At 39.7% G+C, this 21,506-nt stretch overlaps 2 protein-coding genes across 2 annotated transcripts; one reads left to right on the top strand and one right to left on the bottom strand.

Annotated features, from left to right (window-relative positions):
• Positions 1-2,185: 2,185 nt before the first annotated feature.
• prlhr2b (prolactin releasing hormone receptor 2b) lies at positions 2,186-10,922 on the top strand. The gene is made up of 3 exons (XM_037751992.1): positions 2,186-2,336; positions 6,811-7,293; positions 9,530-10,922. The coding sequence occupies exons 2-3, from the start codon at positions 6,845-6,847 to the stop codon at positions 10,161-10,163; spliced, it is 1,083 nt and encodes a 360-aa protein (XP_037607920.1). The 5' UTR covers positions 2,186-2,336; positions 6,811-6,844; the 3' UTR covers positions 10,164-10,922.
• Positions 10,923-13,870: 2,948 nt separating this feature from the next.
• Positions 13,871-20,911, bottom strand: brf2 (BRF2 RNA polymerase III transcription initiation factor subunit). Its single transcript, XM_037753645.1, has 4 exons — positions 20,560-20,911; positions 16,829-16,885; positions 16,413-16,725; positions 13,871-14,905 (listed from the first exon to the last, which is right to left on the bottom strand). Exons 1-4 carry the CDS (start codon positions 20,711-20,713, stop codon positions 14,083-14,085), a joined length of 1,347 nt encoding a protein of 448 aa, XP_037609573.1. The 5' UTR covers positions 20,714-20,911; the 3' UTR covers positions 13,871-14,082.
• Positions 20,912-21,506: the final 595 nt, after the last annotated feature.

Consider the following 21,506-nt stretch of genomic DNA (forward strand, 5'->3'; position numbering starts at 1 on the left):
CTTTGAGACACACTTACATGAAATTCAGTTTTTTAAAGTACACTTGAGTATTGATAATGGAGCCTTGTGGGCCCCTGGCAGCAGGTGGTTCATCTCCTTGACTACTGATCACTCCACACTGGACGTATTAGCATTAACACATCAACATATTTTAGCATCTTTTAATGGGCAGGCTTTTTTTTTTTTAAAGGAAACACTCCCACACATGCCACTACCTCCATCTGGTTTGTGTGTTTTATGATCTCTGCAGCCACAGGCATGCTTTTCTGAGTGAACGCATTGCACTGGTAGATAAATATGTTGCTTCCTACAATGGCGTCCTCTAAAGCTGTGAACCTTTTGTGACTGTGAATAGATTCCTTTTCCTTTTCCTCCATGAATTGATTCGCTTTTTTCTGTCTCACTAATTGACAACCTTGGCGATATAAGATGGAAGTGCTGTCATTAAAATGCATTGTATGTAATGTAAACATACAGTGTAATGTGTATGACGTGGATGTTTTCACAGGAAGGAGGAAGCAGCAGAGGCATAACTGCTGTCTGACTTCCAATATTCATTCTCCATCTGCAGTGAAAAGATCATTTTCTTTTTAGCCAAATTAATTAAATGTCTTAGCCTTTCCATTTGGAACCAAAAGACATGTAACTGTGAGACACAGTGCACTTTAAAACCTTTTATCCAGGGAAGGTTTGTAAACAATGGAATTACTGCAAGCACTCACTTGTCAAGGTGGGAGTTCAGGCCATAATGCTCTAAATGGAGACATCTTTCAAAAAGCTGCGTCTTGCCATGTCACTTGCAATCATAATCGGTTTTGTAGGGGAGAAGGTTTTGATACGGAGTCCAGGCAAGTAATAATCAGGGGTGCACAACTTCTGTTCTACTGAAAATTTATTGTAATCGGCATGTTCTGTACATGACGAACTTACCGTCTTTCACTGAGCTTAAAAAGCAATTATATCTATGAATAGCAAGAAATGTTAAACCTGCAGTAGGCAGAATATTTTTAGCATCATTGGGCAAAAACTATAATATAATAACCTTTCAATATATTGTAATTCAAGTGTACTGAGAGAAAACTAGACTTCTGCACCTTCTCATGGCTCTGTTTTCAGGCTTTAAAAAGTATTTGGCCAATCACCGGTCATTTCAGAGAGAGAGCGTTCCTATTGGCTGTTCATTCAGCAGAGGCAGCTGTCAATCATTCCTAAACTCCGATCCAGCGGTCAAACTAGGCAGTGCTGATCAAATATGAATCAATATTCTGTTACTGTAATGCCTATTTCTCGCCTCAAATGATTTCAGAAACATCTTGTAGTGTACTGTTTAGCTGAAAACGAGAAAGTTTGCTCCGGCTGGTGGGCGGTGCTTGGGATTTCCTCAACAGATCTCAACATGGCTGCCAGGTCACAAACTTTCTCATTTTACAGCTAAACAGTACACTACAAGATGTTTCGGAAAACATTTGAGGTGAAATATAGGCATAACAGTAACAGAATATTGATTCATATTTGATCAGCGCTGCCTAGTTTGACCGTTTGATCAAAGTTTGCGAGTGATTGACAGCTGCTCAGAGACGCCAGGCTCCAGTGCAATTCTGATTGGTTGTTTTCCACCGGTCTGTGAAATCTTGCAACACCGGAGGACACCGGAGCACACAGAGGCACATGATTTTTTTCAGATGACCTGTCTCATGCACTACTGTCAGGATATAGTGTTTTATAAAAATAACCTTTTTAAATCATATTTGCTCCATTTCTACCCACTGCAGCTTTAAAGGGCAAATGGTAACAGCTCACAGCTACGAAAAGATTTTTTGGCCACTTTGCAGATCATTTTCTGTCTATATGCCAAAGCTTGTTTCAAATCACAACAATTAAAAATCCCCACTTTAAGCAGCTCCATCCATAATCAATGATCAATGCACAATTTGTGAAAACAGATGAAGCACTAACGGCAAATTAATATGGTGTTAAATCTACTGGCAATGAAGCTGTGCATGCATCAACAAACAATATCTCTCAGATAGAGTCCTGCACATGTCTGTGAGCAGATCAATAATTACCATTAATGTCATTACAGAGATCTATCAGTCCTGACCACTAACTAATCAGTTCAAGATCCAACATCAAGTCCAACCCAGACATTAATCTTTTTGGGTATCGGCCATCTTATTGGCTTACTGTCATTTCCACAGACATCTCTCTCTTTCTTCCTCCCTCTCTCTGAAACAGCAGCAGCTTCAGCTCACTCGCTGAGGAGAAGCTCACACGTAAGGTCTGCTCTTCACACTCACACTCACAACTCGCCTTTACACTGAGAAACACCAACACAGGTGAGTTTCTGTGTGCTTTCTCTGCATTTGTTTGAATGTTTGTTCATTTATTTGTTTTGCATGCCTCAGGTCATAGTATAGTGGCAGCATCTTTTCTCCAAGAAAGAACTAAATAAGTGAACAGAAGTATGATCACTGAATAACTAGATTTCTTAATAGTTGCATGTTGTATTTGCACACCCTTGATTATGCATATCTATTTCTAAAATGCCCTTTTCTTTATTTTTTTAAAAATGCATGTGTATTTAGATATTTAAAAATATATTTTTCACGACTTGTGTACATAACAGTCCTGTCTATTCCTCACCTTTATTTGTCCAGCTTTGCTGTCCTTGTTCCTTGTTGTTATTTTTATTCTGTGTAAGTACATTGAGAGAGCTGCATAAAACTGGAGTCAAATTCCTTGTATGTATGTATTTGGCCTATATCTAGATGTCTATGATAAAGCTATGCAAATAATGTGGGCGATGAATTATGAGTAAAGCTTTGAATAATTATTAATAATATTTAAATAGTTAAGGAGGGTACATAGTCTGTGAATGTGAACACATCATGTGTTTTTTTATTACTCTATTATTTTGTATTATTAATGTATTGTTCCATTTGGTTTGAGTTCATCATCATATTCAAGGAAAATCACTGTGGGCACTAAGTTTCTGCTTTAGAAGAAGAATTACTTTATCAATATCTGGGGGGAAATTCTTTTTTTTCTTCTTTTATAAACACACACCAGCCTGGAGTACAAACACGCATAATAGACATGCCGTTGGAGAGATGTTAGAGTTAGCAGTTAAGGGTTCGGTGCCTTGCTCAGGAGGTGAACTTGCACCTCTCCAGCTACCAGTCCACACTCCGTACATGGTCCATTCTGGACTTAAAGCGACAACCATGTGGGTCCAAAGTCCCTACAGACTGAGCTACTGCCGTTCCATTTTAAAATAAAAGTACTAATTTTGTTTATGAACCTGAATATCTGAGCATTTAATTTCTGCAGATATGATATTTTTTTATTATTATTCTTTTTATCCCTTTTTTTTCCAAACATAGCATAACAAACATAACAAAACATAACACCGGTGCCATAATAAAAAAAAAAGATATCTTACATTTAAAATGTAATATGTACATACATAAATACACACATACACATCGCCTCCCACTCCCACACAGAGACAGGTCCAGCCGTCTTCCCACCCCTAGAGATAAAGTTACAGAAAAAAATAACATAAAAATATTTTTTTAAATAATTTAATTAGTTAGTTGGAATTAAAAGTAATAAGTACTACAGTAGTGTAGTTCATGGTGGTAAGATAGAAACCTTAAATAAATAAATTAAATAAATGTAGAGAAAAAAGAAAATGAAAATGCAGATATGATCTTTTGAACTGGATTCAAAACAGAATTGTTCCACTGATAAATGGCGGTCACTCCATAAAATGGGCAGTAAAGTCAGCTTCCTTTTAATAACTTTGCATAAAAGATATTCTCTACATGTAAGTGCAAGCCCTTACCCAATTATGTGGTAATTCATTAGTTCTATTATGCGAGTTCTGTACTTACTGTCCTGTAAATGTGCAGTAGATGTTGAGCATGTATCTAGTCTGAAACACTGAGACTTTTATTAAAGTATGATGATTAACGAGCAGCCAGCAGGCAGAAGATAGAATCTCTAATTATCTTTCAGTAAAATCTCTCTTCCTGATGACACGTCTTTGCATCAACTGTTGCGTAAATGAATCTAATATGGACAAAAGGTCCCAAGGTCCCCCTCAGTACCTCTGAGTCACAAACTCATCAGCTGAAACAGAAACCTGACAGCAACATGAGAGCTACAGTGTAGACTGGCCAAACAGTCACAGTTGATGCTGCAGTTGAAGCAAAACTAAAATCTAGGACCAAAATATCACCGTCCACATCTGAAATGACTTTGCTGCACTGCACACAGAGATGTTTTCAGATGCAGGGGCTGATCTCACACATACAACAGCTGTCTTTTACGACAAAGGTTGAGTGCCGGCTAAAAGCAAAACAGAGCTGTATCCATGTTTAGCAAATTGTACTGTAAATTACCAAGGTGTATTGGTGTTTGTGTATTAGTGTATTGTGGTAGGCTATGTGTATTGTATGGTCTCTTTTTTATTGTAATTTCATATTTGTAGTGTATTGTGGTTTATAGATAAAACCATATAGAAAGTTGTATATTTTAATTATACTGTACATGTAAAAGCCCAACTAAGGACAAGAGTTGAAAATTAGCCATAGCTATAAACTCATCAGTTTCATGCCGTGTATTGGAACTATGTTAAATGGCATCGTCTCTATCAAAAAATAAATCTAAATCAAATTATGCAATGTGGCGAGGTGAAAAGTTTTTTTTTTGTTTTTTTTATACTGCGATTAAATTATGTGCAAAACATAAAAACACATTGACAAAGAGGAACCATGGTCACAAGGAGACCCTCAGCAACGCTGACTGAATGACTCTTTACGGGACATTTAAAAAAAAAAAAAACAGTGCAAGCTACGGCTTCAAGATGATTTGTCCCTGCAGGAGTATTATTTTCTAAGGTCTTTCTGTTATTTCATCCACAACTTGTAGTTTAAATTTGGTAATCTGATCCACCCGGAGGCATTGCATGTGAAGCATTAGGACTAAATCAGATACTAAGTGTGCTCTTATCACAAAATGTATGTAGCTAAAATAAATATATATAAATATGGATACATATTAAAACGTAACACCTGTTCTACATTCTCCTGTCAAACAATCAACAGGAATACATTGATTTAATACAAAAGTAAAATCCTGAAGACACTAAAGAACAAAACCTCTCATCTGTTGTTTCACATTTCCTTTACTTGTTTTATTTATGCTTTATTACACAAAAGCAATATCACGCTTAAGGAATGTGAGCATCATGGGAGAGTGTCTTCATTCACAGCCGAGACAATATGTAATTCAAAAAGCACTTCTTCTCTTGTTTCTTAATAAGACATTTTAATCCAGCCATCACATCAGAAAAGATGGCTCAGAGTTCAACATAATGCTTTGAAATGATTTTTCACAGGAGATTTAATATTTAGAAATCTCATGCCAACGGGAATAATATGTTGCAATTTTACCTTCCTTTAATTTCCCCTGTAATTCATCCTCCGCTTAGCACCCAGGTGTCAGCAGCCAACAATGCTATTTACACCCGACCTGGGCACACATTAGATACCGTATGGGTATATGTAGTGTATGTATATTTTTCCTAAACTAACCATATAGTTTTGTTGCCTAAACCTAACCAAACTGCTACTGAAAACTGACCCGAACACTTTGAAGCTTCAACCGTTGCCATGGTAATCAACGTCCGAATCAATATTTGAATGCTTTTTTTTTTGCTTTTTTTTTTATATAAGTAATAATAATGTAGAAATCCCCAAATAACCCATGAAATAAGGAATAATCCCACATTATTATTCATATTCAACATGAATTATTATTAGTTAGTCTTAGATGGATATTTATCGTGTGTAGAGGTGTGTGTGTGTGTACAGTAGTGCGGCAGTGCCACTGACCCGGCCACTGAAACGAGGGAGATGGAGACAGACAGACAGACAGACAGAAGAACATGTCAGCCTGCTGTGCCGCTCCGTGAAGCATTGAGTATTTCTAACTGAAGCTTCGAAGCCCAATAAATGGTATTTGGGACAGCCCTACTGAAAACAATCATTTAAAAAACAGAAAATAATAAGTCAACTATGTGAAAAATAGGCTTCTCACAGGACTCGAGACCCCAGACTCTGGGGTCAAAGCGTTGACCCATCCGTCCTCCACAACCTATTTCTTGCATGTATTACACTCTTTACTATCACTGGGTGTAAATAGCCAAATAGCTGTCGTGTGACTATTCTCACTGTAGTTGCAGCTCGCTATGAACCGTCCTCGCCACTTCTAGCAGGATGTAAAGGTTTCTTAAAACACATATCATCGAGTCTAAATGGATCAAAGCCCATTCTATGACATGACTAATTGACCTTAATTCTAATGTATGTCAAACATTTTCGATGGCATAACACAATGTACTTTTTAAATGATAATCAAATGCAAAAAAAACTGTAAATATTACAATATGGCTCTTACACAAAATGCATCGAAATCCAGCACCTCAGTCATGTTGAATAAATATCCCACTGATGCTGTCAGCTGGTCTGTAATCACAGCAATCCAGTACTGTAGGTCATATGCAGACATAAGCCTGTGACATTTTCCAAATGTGGAGGATGCACAATGTTGTGCAATCAAATGTCTTCATAATTATACACCCTGTAATAATGTGCATTTAGTGTGAAAATTCAATAATGGTCTTCCGTTTTGTAAATGTCATGAATAGAATATTGTTTATATTACATTTTGCATGCATCCTTAGATTGAATACACTAACTTTTGACCTTTTACTGTCTGCAAACCGTTGTGTTTTGGACACAGTGCAAGTGCTGGCAGGTTGAGCTTTTTTGTTGCCATGGAGGGTAACCACAGTGGCTCGGCTGGAAGCACGCATTCGCCTGCGTCGGGAGAACAGACAGATGGACACGTTTACGAGGTCGCGGTACAGAACACCTCCACCAACCGCACCTCCCAGTTTGCAGATGTGGCCCTGCTGCAGACCTTCAAGCCCCTCATCATCCCCTGTTACGTGCTCGTGGTGGTGGTGGGCGTCTTCGGGAATTACCTGCTCCTCTACGTCATCTGCCGAACCCGCAAGATGCACAATGTCACCAACCTCTTCATCGGAAACCTGGCCTTCTCTGACATGCTCATGTGTGTCACCTGCGTCCCTTTCACCCTCGCCTACGCCTTCAACCCACACGGTTGGGTGTTTGGCCGCCCGATGTGCTATCTGGTGTTCCTCATCCAGCCGGTCACAGTCTACGTTTCAGTCTTCACCCTCACTGCTATCGCTGTGGACAGGTGGGTGGATCTCTGTGCACTGCAGGAATGATGCCACTAAGATCACAATTAAGTCTTTTTTCCCCCTTCTTCTTTTCATCCTCTAGTGTCTCTGCTGGTTTGTGTAACATGATTGTGCTGCCATTTTGGCCAAGAATCTCTTGAAAAACAGATTTAGACCTCAAGGGGCCCATCCTGATTAAATAAATGTCAAATAACATAAAGTGATTTCCCTCTCTAAATAATTTATTTCACATTACACACCATTCTCAGTATGATTGGAGTGTAATTGACATGCCAGAAAGGACATAATCAGGAAATTCAACCATTATCTGTCATCATTTTTCATTCAAACTCACTTAGAAATGACAGAGAGGTGCAGATAGATCACACTTCTAACAGTACCACTGTAACAATAAGGGTGCACTACTTATGCTGAATGCTTAAGAAACGAATGACTAAAATATGAGTCATCATGATTCAGTGTATGCTATAATACATGATGTAACATGTTAAGACTCCGCAATGATCGGGCTTTTGTCAGCTCGTGTGACGGATCGACAAATTAGAAACTTTAATTCAAAGTTAAGTTACAAATTAATCAACAATATAATATAGCTGGATGAGTCTAACTCGATTTGTAAACACAAGCTTGTGAATCCATTTTTGAATTCCTAAACAAATGACCAAATGAAAAATGATTTGGGCTTCTTGCAGCAGTTTGTGATAGGACCACACACCAAAATCCAATTATCCAGTTTTATACTTTGTGCTCAGAGAGAACAATCAGGTATGTGCTGCAAAGACACATCCCCCGCTAGACCCCCTAAAAATCCAAACAGCTACAGTAAAGCTTCCTTCTGCAGTTTTGTTGATTTCTCTGCCTTCTGAGCTGAGGACAGCAACATCAATGGAGGCTTGAAAACCCACCGTAGCTTATTACTGCTGTTTTATTATGTTCACCTCCGCCCGATCTTAAAAGTTTTAAATTTAAATGATTTTCCTCTTTTTCTTACAGGTCAAATTGAAAGTTCTGTCTTTATAATTGTTTTCAGTTGTCTTGATGTCAAGCACATTGTGCTGCATATCCTCCTTAAAAGGTGCAATATTAATAAAGGTGACTATCAATATTATTATCATAGTTTTGTTTTTGAAAAAATAAATTAAATGCACTGCTCTGAGATTCTGTGCAGTAACTTTTATACATTAAAAGGTGCAGTGTGTACGATCTGGTGGCATCTAGCTGCGAGGTTGCAGATTGCAACCAACTTAAACTTCTCCCGTGTGACGCGAATTTAGGGCCAGTGTTTGGTTTGTCCGTTCTTGGCTAATGTAAAAACATGACTGCCGGCTCTGTGAAAAGGACCTGCTCCAAAGAACGTAAATTGCTAAGAAGTGAAAGTCAGTTGTTCGTTCCATTGCAAAGAAGCTACGCTTCCACCATTTTGGACTGAAAGCGAACACCGGACGCCAGTAAAACGTCCGTCCACAAAGCGCCGTACTAAAGTAAAACAAAATTATTTCTATTCTATTGTCATAATTTGAATGTCTCTATACCGAAATGGCCTGTGTTGAACAATAAAAATATTATAATTATGCATGCTATTATAACTATTCATTTACTTACTTACTTATTTATTCAACTTTTTTGCCCGCTTCCCAGAGGAGCATACAGTGAGCGATGGACATAAATTGAAGTTAGAAAAATCCAGTACACAGATTTTAAGAGCAATCTCAAACATTTTCATGTCAAGGACCCCCAAAATAGATGTCCAATAGACAATGGATGTATAAGAGGTTGTGTCCTGTGCTTTTGCCTTGCGTGTTAGTAAATAGCCTACAACTCCATTAAATTCTGTTTTACGTCGTGATACTAGCACTACTAGCTACTGGCCGATAGCCGGTTGCTTGGGAACAGAGACGTCAATACATCCACCACGATACAGGCTTACAGCATACAGCCCATGGGTGTATTATAAGATACTAAAAGTGATGAATTACAGCCAATATATCCATTATTACAGCCGCATACAGCTAGCAGGAAGCTGGCAGAACCGGATATGCACGTTCATTATGCCGAGGAAAATAACTCTGGATTTAGCTATTAGTTAATTTTACAACTTTTAGGACAATGATTTAAATGAGGGCTATATAAGTGTTCGTACTGGGAGGTTAAATCATACATTGGATCATGATAGATTAATTAAGCATGAGTTTTGTACCCTCATTAAAAAGCACTACTCTCTCTTTCCTGCAGATATTATGCGACCGTTCATCCCCTGAAGAAGCGTACCTCTGTGGCCACCTGTGCCTCCGTCCTCACCGGCATCTGGCTGCTGTCCTGCGGGCTGGTGGCTCCGGCGGTCACCCACACCTACCACGTAGAGTTCAAAGAGGAAGGCTTCACCATCTGCGAGGAGTTCTGGTTGGGTCAAGAGAAAGAAAGACGTGCTTATGCATACAGCACCCTGCTGGTCACATACGTCCTACCGTTGTCGGCTGTCTTTGTCTCTTACCTCTGTATCACTGTCAAACTGAGGAAGTGCGTGGCACCGGGCCACAGGACACAAGGCCAGGCGGGCGCTCAACAAGCTCGCAAGAGGAAGATCTTTCGCCTGGTTGCACTCTTGGTGTCCGCCTTTGCGGTGTGCTGGCTTCCTATTCATGTATTCAACGTGCTGCGAGACATAGACATTCACCTCATTAACAAGCGCTACTTTTTACTCATCCAACTGCTGTGCCACCTGTGTGCCATGAGCTCGTCCTGCTGTAACCCCTTCCTCTACGCGTGGCTGCACGACCGCTTCCGCACCGAGTTACGGAAGATGTTCAAGTGCCGCCATCGCATTGGAGTGCCTGCTAATCACTGTGCTGCCAGTGTGGTCTTGTAATGAAGAGAATCCTTTGACATTATTTCAGTGTAAGTTGCTTATTCATCTTGAGTTAAAGTGGAAACGTTGGTGTGTTGAACTAATGGAGGTCATCCTCTGGCCAGTAGTAAAATCCACTATTTAATTGGCCAGGATCTATTGAGGAGAGGTCAATCTGTTGGGCAGCATGAAGGTGTTCAGTCAATTCAAAGGTAATCTCCCCATTAGACTTTGAGATATGAAATTAAAAAGTAGAACAGGGGCCAATTGGTGTTCATCCTCCCTGTGGACCATGAATATTCATTAATTTGATTGCAATCCAGCCATTAGATATATCTTGTGTGAAGGATCCAAAGGGGAAAAGGTTTATCCACTTAGCAATCTGCCAATTTCATGAATATATAAATGAATATAAGAGAACATGTTGTCACTAGATAGAAGGTCAGTGGGTCACCTGTAACATTATGAGTTATCCTTTGGGGACTATAAATATCAGCAACAGATTTCATGAAAACCAGGCCATTATTTTGTAGACAGCCTGGCTGAAAGATAAATGTTTACTACAAATTTACTACTCTTTGTTTATAAATTATGTCAATGAAAACTGAGAAAGCTGTGAGAAAAAAAACTGTGGCGACATGCATGCTTGCGTATCTGGAATACTTAAAGGTGCTAAATGTGAAATTAAGAGCATTTTTATTGCCTCTGCCCGGCTCTCAACATGTCGACGGCTGAGCTGGCGGCTCAAAGACAAACACCAGCAACAGGGCAGACAGAGCTAACAGTGTTTACATTGGGGGGGAACCGGAGGGTGGGCGCTACGCTTCCGCAATGATATCGCAGGTCGGGACGGCGTTATCAGCTGTAACCGCCGTATGAGAGCAGTGGAGATCGGTGTCCGTGAGCTAGCCAGTGGGAACACGCTCACCTGCACGAAAAGGCATGCCGGCCGGCTATGTCAACAAAGTGAGGAGAAACTGATAACAACACGCACACAGAGCGAGAGAGACTTCATTCTCTGCTCAGGTATACATTACTCCTATATATCTTTACATAGCAAATAGTTGTTTGCTGCTATATTAATGCTCTGAATAACATATAGGGCACCTTTAATGTAGTATATTGTATTTTGATACAGAAGAGACAAAATCTTTCCCTTAACAAATGAATGAGGATAAAAATGTAACAATACATAGAAAAAGTTAGATCAAAGTTGTGCATGATGAGCAAAGTGCATCTGTATTGGATATGAATAGAAAATGAGACTGTTACTTTCAAATTGGAAATTGTCACTGCAGATGTGATTGTTTCCACCGATGTCGGAACGAATCCTGCTGTGGTGGAATAAATTTAATTTATTAACCTGCTCCCGGGGGCTTTAATTTTCTTAACGTCTGTTAGTTGATGAATATGCACCTTAACATTACAATTCATCAATTTACTTCTGATAGCACTGTATAATGGCTGTAAAAAAAAAAAATGTAATCATCGTAGTGTGGCGGTTGGTTCTGTGTTGCTTTGTGCTCTCTGCTTGCGTTTGCTTCTTGGGATTTTATACTAAATGTGCAGGACTGATTGTTTCATTCCACTTTTATTATTTAGTTTGCATGATAGCCGTCATGTCACCTGGTCTGTATTCTCTGTATGCATATTTGTCTCCATTCTGCAGACAGACGGGACAGATTTATCTTTGCAGCAGTAATAACTCAACAAAGTCAACAAGTTTCAAGTGTCACTAAAGTTATTAAACCTCCTCCACGGCGGTGTGGATGTAAAACGCGTGCCTTTATGTTTGCTCTTTTCCCATCAGCATTTCCTTGTATGAAGGGGACTCAGTGATTGAATGGTTTTAGGGTGTACACACTGTATACAGTGTACTGTCCTATAACTACCGCAGTAAGTTGTGTTTATAATTTGTGGTGTGACATGCAAAAGAAGGTATCATTTGATCTGTAGCCTGTACTAACAATACACTGTGAAAAATTGTGAATAAAAATACAGTGATCGAATGACGTCTCTGCTTCAGATCAGTGTGATGAAATTAAATTATATCCGACTCGGTCAGAGCGAGGTCGCTCCGCTGAATTTACTAATTAAATAACGTGGAGGACGGAAGTGTTTTATGCAAATCAACTAGACCTGTTTAGGACATTGAAACAATGTGAGAATTTATTGATCGTTTCAGGATGCTTGGTGCTTGCCAACGATGATGTAAATCTCCTGGAGTTGAATGTTAATTATTCAGGTTTTCACCCTGTGAAATTCATCCAATTTAGACCAATTTGGCTTCCGTTCATCACATTTCTGATCAAAAACTGCAAGGCTGCAAAACATTAGGTGAGTTTTAGTATTTTATGTGGGCCTGAATGCTGCATATATTATCCTCTGTATTCTATACACGCAGTGGGTAACATTGAATCATGGTCTATACTAGATTATATTCCAAAAATAGCTCAGCGCTGGCAGGAACATATCAATTATTAAACTTAATAAATCCCAGTGAAACCAGCACTCCATAGTTGCTCTTTTGAATTTGACAATTACATCATATCCTCTGGCAATGAAAAGACTCTCAAAAGATGGATTTTTAACAGGAGTAATCAGTCACAAGCTAATATTCAGAACGTTATGCTGGTATTTTCATTGAAAGTGTAATGAAGAAGTAATACTGTATAAATGTTTTTAGGTGTTCTGAAACTAATCATTGTTAAGTAGATATTCAATCAACACGACAAAGGCTTCATTGGAGGATTGGCATAACAGACCTTTTCCCCAGCAGACGTCTGGATTTGTCATAGCAGGAAGAGCACAGGTGTTTACGCATAACATTAGTGATGGCTCTGTTGTGTTCAAGTGTCCCAGTAAGCCATGACTGTGACTACGTTTACATGCACACTAATATTCCACTATTATTTTGAATATTAAAATATTTCAAATTTGATACGGATCATGTAAACGTCATATTCCGTTTGGAAATTCTGAATTAGGCCTTAATCTGAATGGAGCATTTTCCGATTAAGACATGTGGGATAAGCCGATATTATTTGGGTTTAGGGAGCATTCTTGTATACAACGCATTTGGAATATATGTCTCAATTGGGGTTTTTATGGCAGTTTGAGACACATGGCCTCTTGCCTGTTTGCGGCCAGCTCTGTGCGTTGTACGCAAACCAACTAGCCGACAGTTTGCAGAGATGCATGCCCAAAAGAAAAGCCCATATTTCTGGTCGGAAGGAAAAACACACCTACTTTTAAACATTATGAAAGACTTGGAGATCAACAGGTTTTTGGATATGCGCAAATATCCCAACGCCGACCTTTTCAAGAAGTTGGTTGAATGAAAGAACAAATCCAACACCACTCATGTTAATCGAATTTTAGTGGAATATTAATTTTCATTAGCCATGTTAACAGCTTAGTAGGAATATTCTCTGAAAAACTGAACAATAACAATATCAGGACCCTGAACAGTGCTTTCCTTACAGTGACACGTCAAAATGTCCTCTGTGGAAAAGACCTGTTTAAAAGGAAAGTTGGTTTAAATGTGCAAAACCAAAAAATGACCCTCACATCACACATTGTAAACAAGCTAAATGTGTTCATATGTGATGTGGACGGTGTGCAAAACCAAAAACGGAATTAAATTATTATTATTATTATATAAATCCTTTAAAAGAAAAGCATTTTGGAGATCTTCGTACTGCATTTTTCACTGATTGCACATCATGTGGTGTTTTTTAATCGCTTCAACAAAACTTTATTTGAAAGTGAACTAAGTATAAGCAGCAAAAACAAAACAGATGCAATCTGTTACTGGATAAAACTACATAAATAAAGAGCTGTAGCATCTCTTATCATGAACTAAATCTTATGGACATTGAAATACCTGCATCCTTATCAGAATAGTCAGGTCTTGAGGCGTAGCGGTGGTAACGATTCCTCACACTGAAGATAACATCTCCTGTGTGAGAGCAAACTCTCGAGCTTCCCGAGGAGTGCGGATGTATGAGTCAATTTCACTGTCAGAGATTTCCTCATCACCGGTTACATCCTTGAGCTCTGGCTGCTCCACTCTCCTTCTCTTTGCATGAATCACACATGGGGGAGCAAACAGCACTCTCTTCCCCCAGTTCGGTGCTGGATCTTGGCCCTCGTCAGTGTCACTGTGCAGGTCAGGCACCGTGCATGGATTATGGTCTCCATCTCCTGGTCGTTGAGCCCTTTCAGCATTTAGTTCACATTGTTCCACAGAGGATGCATTTGAATTCTGCTCTGCAGGCTCGGAGATTTGGGAAGGAGCCGTCTCCTCATTTAGAGAGTCCTCGCAGCTGGCCTGAGAGTCTGCCAGTAGAGTGTCCTCGTGGGTCCCGAGAGCCCTCCTCAGCAGGGCGTACCTGTGCTGTAGAATATCCTCCACCTGCCGAACGACATTGTCTGGCGTCACCGTTTCCCCGACCCAGGGAATCTCCTTCCCCAGCTTACACAGCACCTCCTTCATCTCAGTTATCCTCTTCATAGCAGGCTTGTGCTTTTTCACTTTGGCCATCTGACAGAATTTGTCCAGAGAGAATTTCAGGCGGTGCTTGGTGGGTTTCAAGGACTGCCAGGAGAGATAGATCGCTGCCATCATGATGGGGACGGGTCTGCGGCCGGTCACAATCCACGTGTCTGCTGCCAGCTCCACCAGCGCCACGGCACGTTTGGTCAAGTCCTTGGCGTTCTCAGCCAGTTCTTCAGGAACGTGAAGTGAGCTAATTTTGTACCTGACAGAAAGGAAAAACATTTTCAGTATGCAACTATAAACAAAATCTTTTTTAGAAATGTTTCATTTAAAGCACTTCTTGTGTATGATTTAGAGCACTGTTGGTTATCTTTTTCTGCCTGGTAGCGTTCCAGATTGACAATTAACTTTAAATGACTCCAATGAGATTGACTGGCATTTGCAACTCTCATCTAGGTTCAATCATAGACTGTATAAAAAGATGGACGACATGACGGCTCCCCAAAAGTGAAGCCAAAACATCTGGTGGCTGGCTGCAGGATAGGTCATAAAGCCCGCCTCCTCCATGTTAGCGGATGGGATCAATGGGTCAAACTAAAAAGTCAAAGTACACGTCAAATCATTTTTTCCCAAAGATGGTTTCTGTCATTTTAGGTAGTTCTTATCACGTTGATGTAGTTTGGTTTTAATAAGTTATTTGATGCTATAAAAAGGGGGTGAGATGTCATGATTGACAGCTGTGATTGACAGCTGCTCTGAGTGAAGTAGTCTCACAGCTGGAGGCTCGGGTATCGTACCAGAGAGATGTAACTTTAACTTTCCATAACGAGTCTGTATAATAGAACATATGTCATCTTGATCAGAAAAGTAGTTATAAAGATATAATGGTTAGTTGTTGAAATGATATAAATGGGACAGCACTTTGCGGCGACATATGTTACCGTTTTTATTTTACGTACCTTACTGCCTATTTGAACGTCTTCCAGGATCTTGCCTTACGAGAAAAGAGGAAACTGTCAAAAAATCACCTTACCTGTTTACTAATGTTTTTATGTACCGTGCAAATTTAAATATGCCTGGCTGAACACCTGCGTGCCATCCTCTGTTTACCTTTTGTTTTAAGTCTCCGGGCTTCCCCTGGAAACCATGGTAACCCTGTGTTTAACGTCACAACGCTATGAATTGTGGGTAAATTCCCTCAAGCAAAGTCTGCAGAAATGCGGACTTACGGAAAGTCTTCATAAAGGGCTAAAAATGTCTGCGAGAAAGCCCTCAAGGACTTGACGATTTGACAGTGGGACAGCCCTAAACCCTGAGGGACTTTGCGGGAACACGCCTCAAAGTCTGTGAGCCTGTGAGTGGAGACATTGGGATTGGGCCTCTGGCTCCAAATAACGTAAAAATCTCAAGATGGCAGATCCCATATCCGGGATATTTTGGTATCTATACAGTCTATGGGTTCAACCCAGACAAGAGCAGCTCCCCTAAAGTCAAGTCAGGCAAGAGATAATTCAACATATCAACTTTTTAACAAAACCAAATAAGAACAATCCCAGTCCACTTGTGAACATTTGTAAATAAAAGCTAAATGAGTCTGTCTAAAGGGTTTAAGGGAAATTTATAATAGGCCTGGGTCATAAAAACTAAATGAGAATGGATGCTGATGGTTGGATTGGTCAGAATGAGCTGTTATTTATCTGTTGCTGATGAGGTCATTCAAGTGCCCCCCCCTTCAAACAGAACCTCTCAGACCACCGTCCTCCACTTACTCTTGACTGTGGGACTCCAGCACATCTGTGACGCTGACAAGCGGAGCTTCAATTTTAAGAATCTTCACCAACTCTTTGTAAACCGCTCCGGGGTCGGCTTCCAACAGGCAGCCGATGGTTCCCATGGTTATGGGCCAGTTGAGCAGTCTGCAGCTCACGAGCACGCAGCAACCGGCGAGAACCTCCTTCTTCTGCAGGCTCACTCTGATGAAACTCTCGTGCACGTAGGCCTTGTTGTAATAAGTCTGCGCGAGGTCCTCGATCTCGCGGTTGACCCGGAGAATCCGACACATGGCTTTCAAACGCTGCAGACCTGTAGAGGTGTAACAAAGATATTATGAACATGGGAGAGTAGTGCGATCGCCTGTATGTATAGAACTATGTGACAATATCTCCCCTCGTAGAGAAGATCTCACCGTTTATCAGGTTCATACACGGCTTTTTGACAGCGGTGGATCGGCTGTAGCTGACTTCTGTAAAAACACAAAGAGTCAAGGACAAAAGTCAATGACAAAATCTAATGGAAAATGTAAAAGAAGTGTCAGAGGGATGGGGTTAGCAAAGATATCAACACTATTACACCATACTATTTAACAATATAGAAACACTTTTTTAACAATTCTACATTTTTCTGTGCAACCTGGTGTAGGTGCCACTCATCTGATTCACTTTACACAAACAGCCCAGATTATTATTACTGCATTATGTATGAAGCGGTAGACAACTCAGTGCTACCCCAAGCAGAGCAGAGTTTTCAAGTTTCCCAGAGCTTTCCGGAAACCTGATCTGGACTGCCAACCGGACCCTCAATTGTCTTACAGGTCCCATATTCACTATGTGCATAGACTGTATATAAGAAATGGACGTAGTCACCTTGACATCACCCATTGGTTTGTGGGCAATGGGTGTGAAGCCTTGACTTCGGCATTTTGGCCGTCACATTCTTGATTTTTGGCCACTACCATCTTGGATTTTTGCAACCAGAAGTGACATGAGGGTGGAGCTAAGTGCCACCGAATAAGACATTTTAAGGCGACCAAAAAGGTTAGAATTAACTTTCATGAACTGGAAACACACTGTGAAAGGGTTAAAGTTCTAAGATGAAAACATCTATTTGACTCTAAATGGGACCATAATTTACTAAATGAACATCATGCTGTATTGAAGAAGACTTGAAACTAGTGATTGAGACCATAAACTCATGTTCACAATGTTTACTGAGGTAATAAATCAAGTGAGAAGTAGGCTCATTTTCTCATAGACTTTTATACAATCTGACTTCCCTTTTGCAACCAGAGGAGTCACCCCCTGCTGGCTGTTAGAAAGAATGCAATTGAATGAGGTTGAGTTAGATCTACAATAACACGAGGGTGCTGCACACAGTGGTTGTCATCTTAGGGGTCTGAGTGAGTTCAAAGATGACACAGGTGATTATCTTAGTGCTTACAGGGTCAAATCAACAAAAGTACATTTTCTCACTTACCTGTAGTGCTGTCTAGCCATGCAGACAGACTTAGATATATTTGCCCAGGTTTTCAGATATCCGTCTCTAAAATGTCTGTCTGTCTCTACTTGGGGGTACAAGCCTGCCATTGGCTGCGCATTTCACGCGGCATTCTCCTCCTCTTCCGCTATCTATATTGAAAGGGAATCGTCCCTGCATACTGGGCTTAGCGCCGCCTAAGATGATTGTGATTGGTTTAAAGAAATGCAAACAAGCCAGAGCATTTTTCCCATGGAGCAGAATGATAATGTGTGGAGCCAGACCTATCTGCACAGCACCGAGATACGTAGTCACCCCAATAAAATGAAGGTGAATGAGGTTTGTTTATAGTGCTCACAGTATTGAAAAATTACATAAAAAAAATATTTAGTTAACAAAATAATAATAATAAAAAACAGATCTGTGGATTTTGCAGTTGAGTAACACAAGCATTGTTTCTGCTGGAGAGACATACTGTTGATTTTCTTTTAATGTATATTTTTTTAAAGCTCTGTTTTCGTTCACTAAGTTGGTGCAGTTGTGTGTGTCTATATCCTACAAAATAAAACCAGTACAACACAATACTAAACGTGATGAACCCTCAACAGCACAAAGTGAATAAAGTGAAGTGTGTTCAAGCTGACACAACAAACAAGTGAATATAAATCACATTAAAAAAACAACAACAATCCTCTAGGAGTTGTCTGATGAAGATGGAAAGTTGTCATTCGAATTTATGCCTTCTTCTAGAAAAGCAATGAAGGGGGACCACATTTTCCTAAAATCTTCACGTTTGTCCTTCATAGCAAACCTGACTCTTTCAAGGTGGAGTGTACCCAATAAGTCTGAAGGTGGTTCTGGTGTTTTCCAGCCAAATCTTCCTCTGCTGTTATGAGGCAATAAGCAACAGTCTTTATGGTTCCTTCCAAGTGGTTAAACTGATCAATGTTGGGTCTGGTTGCACTGCAGTATCAGTACCAGTATTCAGAGTTAAGTCTTAGGAATAGCATCACCTGCGTAAAACCTTAAAATTGGATAAATTGGCCAATATTTGCTTATTGCAGATATATCATATATGTTGGCCGATAAATAAGAAGATATTGCAGTACAGAAATGCCAAACTCGGTTAGAGATCATTTAGAAACAGTGTCTCCATTACATAGTTTGTCCACCAGAGAGCATTGACAAGTGGATTGCTACATTTTGGTGGAAGTTGCAAAGTTGTAGCATGTACGGCTGATCTGTTATGAATTTTCTAAGTTTTGAACTTTAGGTGTTTGCTGTAGCGCCACCATTAAAGGTCCCATATTATAAAAAAGTGAGATTTTCATGTTTTTTTATTATAAAGCAGGCTTAAGTCCTATATAAATACTGTGAAAGTATCGAAACACTCGATCCACAGGGAAATACACACAGCCCGTATTCAGAAACTGTGCGTTTCAAACAAGCTGTCAGGATTTCTGCCCATTCGTGATGTCACAAATATACAATATTTAGACCCTTGACACATTTTAATCGTAAAACATTCTAAAATGTGTCCCAGTTTTATTCCTGGTTGCAGTGTATATGAATGTCATCAGCTGACAGGAAGTACACATGGACCCAAGCTGTTGCCTAGCAACGCAATTCGATTGCAATTTCGATTGTCAAACGGGGTCAACAAAGGATTAATTTAATGCGGAAGCTAAATTCTTTTAATGTCTGTGATACGATCTTATGTAACTTTTACCATTCTTTTATTGAAAGCCTTTTAACCTTTTCTTTTACCTGCTGGTTGAACGGTCTGTCTGTGAAGGACAAGAACAGTCTAAATAGTATAGTCAACGTGTGCTCCAAGATTAGTGGAGTTCAGCAGAAGGACTTGGGCACAATTTGGGAGAAACAGGTGGCTGAGAAAGCAAAAAAAATGATCAGCCAACCAGATCACATTGTTTCGGCTGAATTCTCTCTGATGCCTTCAGGCCGACGTTATAATGTGCCCTTAAGGAGAACAAATCGTTACTCCAAGTCCTTTATCCCTTCTGCTGTTAAGCTGCTGAAACACAGACCATACCCATTTTAAATAACTGTTATTTAGAGGAACTTTAAGATATGTTGTTCTCATATATTGTTTATTTTTGTTTGGCTTTTATTGCCTATGTATTTTTATGGTTCTTATTACAACTTGTCCCTCCAACGGCCCCATGCCTTTAATATGTTTCCTTTGACTTAACTAATTATTGGTTGTCTGTTGTATGTATGGATGTATGGACTGGGAATGCTACAAATTAATTGTAGTATTTGATAAATAAATAAAGAAGCGTATTAAAAGAAATATAAATTTATATCACATTTGATCAATTAATGCCTAGATTTATTTTTAACATTTAATGGCATATAATTTATTTATTGGGGGGATAAATAAAGTTGTCTGAACTGCACTGAACCGAACTGAACAGTTCTGTTGCAATTCGGTCAAAAGGTGCTAAAACGGAGCGTTTCAGACAGAGGGTGAATACAGGCATATTCAGGCTGACAGTATGAGGAAAATAAAGTTTTTTTTTAACATTACAGCATGTAAACATGTTCTAGTAGAAACACAACATACAAGTATGAACCTGAAAATGAGCATGATATGGGACCTTTAAGTGTGTTTGTGATGCCTCCGTGTCTCGCTGTTCATACCTGAACCTCCGACGTGGACGGGGTCATCGGCCAGATGTCCTTCTGACACCACGGAGCCGCAGTCCACACACACCAGCTGGACCTGGCAGTACAGGTCATCATCCACGATGTTGGAGGAGCCGCAGCCCGGACAGCTCAGACCAGCTCGAGGCATCTCTCACATCAACAACAACAAGCAAGAACACTATGAGGAAACAGGTACACGATGAACCAGGTGAGGTCGGTCTGAACACCTGCAGCACTCAGGTGGACTCGACACACGCATGGGGGAGAGAAAGTGTAAACAGCCGCTGAGCTGAACGACCAATGAGCGTTTACTGTCGCCGGGCCGCGTACCGTTAAATGTGCCCGGGTAGATACAAAGGTTCCGGTTGTCGATGGTTCCGCTTGGTCCTGACATACAATGTTACAAAAACTGATATTTCTCTAGATATTCACACAGATAATGAAAATATAACATTCAAATTTAACTTACAGTACATTATGTGAAGATTTGACAAGTATTTTCAAGACAATCCTACTTTTCTTTTTGAAGAGATGGAATAATAAATGAGTAAATACAGGACGCTCTACATTGATAATGATTTTGGTAGATATTAGGAACTTATGGAAGATGGAACCTGCCAAAATGTAAAATAAATAAATGAATGAATGAATGACTCGATAAATAAATAAATTATATGCCATTAAATGTTTCAAAAAATATTAAAAATAAATGTGGGCATTAATTGATAAAATGTGACATAAATTGATATTTGTTTTAATTTGCTTCTTTATTTATTTACATTTGTGTTAATTCCCCTATCAATCTACTCTTCCATTTAGTTTTCCCTTTTATTTATTCATCAATTTTTTTTATTTTGGCAGGTTCCATCCTCTAAAGAAACTGTTTAAATTTCTAGTTGATTTGGAGGAAAACTATCATAAGGAAAAATATAGAATATAGG

This window comes from Sebastes umbrosus, chromosome 19, assembly GCF_015220745.1.
Source record: "Sebastes umbrosus isolate fSebUmb1 chromosome 19, fSebUmb1.pri, whole genome shotgun sequence".
NCBI classification, from domain to species: Eukaryota; Metazoa; Chordata; class Actinopteri; order Perciformes; family Sebastidae; genus Sebastes; species Sebastes umbrosus.

What these genes read in the sequence shown, in the direction of transcription:
- prlhr2b (XM_037751992.1), top strand. Translation starts at nt 6,845, where the DNA reads ATGGAGGGTAACCACAGTGGCTCGGCTGGAAGCACGCATTCGCCTGCG. An exon ending in ACTGCTATCGCTGTGGACAG is followed by an intron (nt 7,294 to 9,529) that starts GTGGGTGGATCT and finishes TCTTTCCTGCAG; the next exon opens with ATATTATGCGACCGTTCATC.
- brf2 (XM_037753645.1), bottom strand. Translation starts at nt 20,713, where the DNA reads ATGCCTCGAGCTGGTCTGAGCTGTCCGGGCTGCGGCTCCTCCAACATC. An exon ending in CGTCCACGTCGGAGGTTCAG is followed by an intron (nt 16,886 to 20,559) that starts GTATGAACAGCG and finishes GTGTTTTTACAG; the next exon opens with AAGTCAGCTACAGCCGATCC. An exon ending in CTGGAGTCCCACAGTCAAGA is followed by an intron (nt 14,906 to 16,412) that starts GTAAGTGGAGGA and finishes CCTTTCTGTCAG; the next exon opens with GTACAAAATTAGCTCACTTC.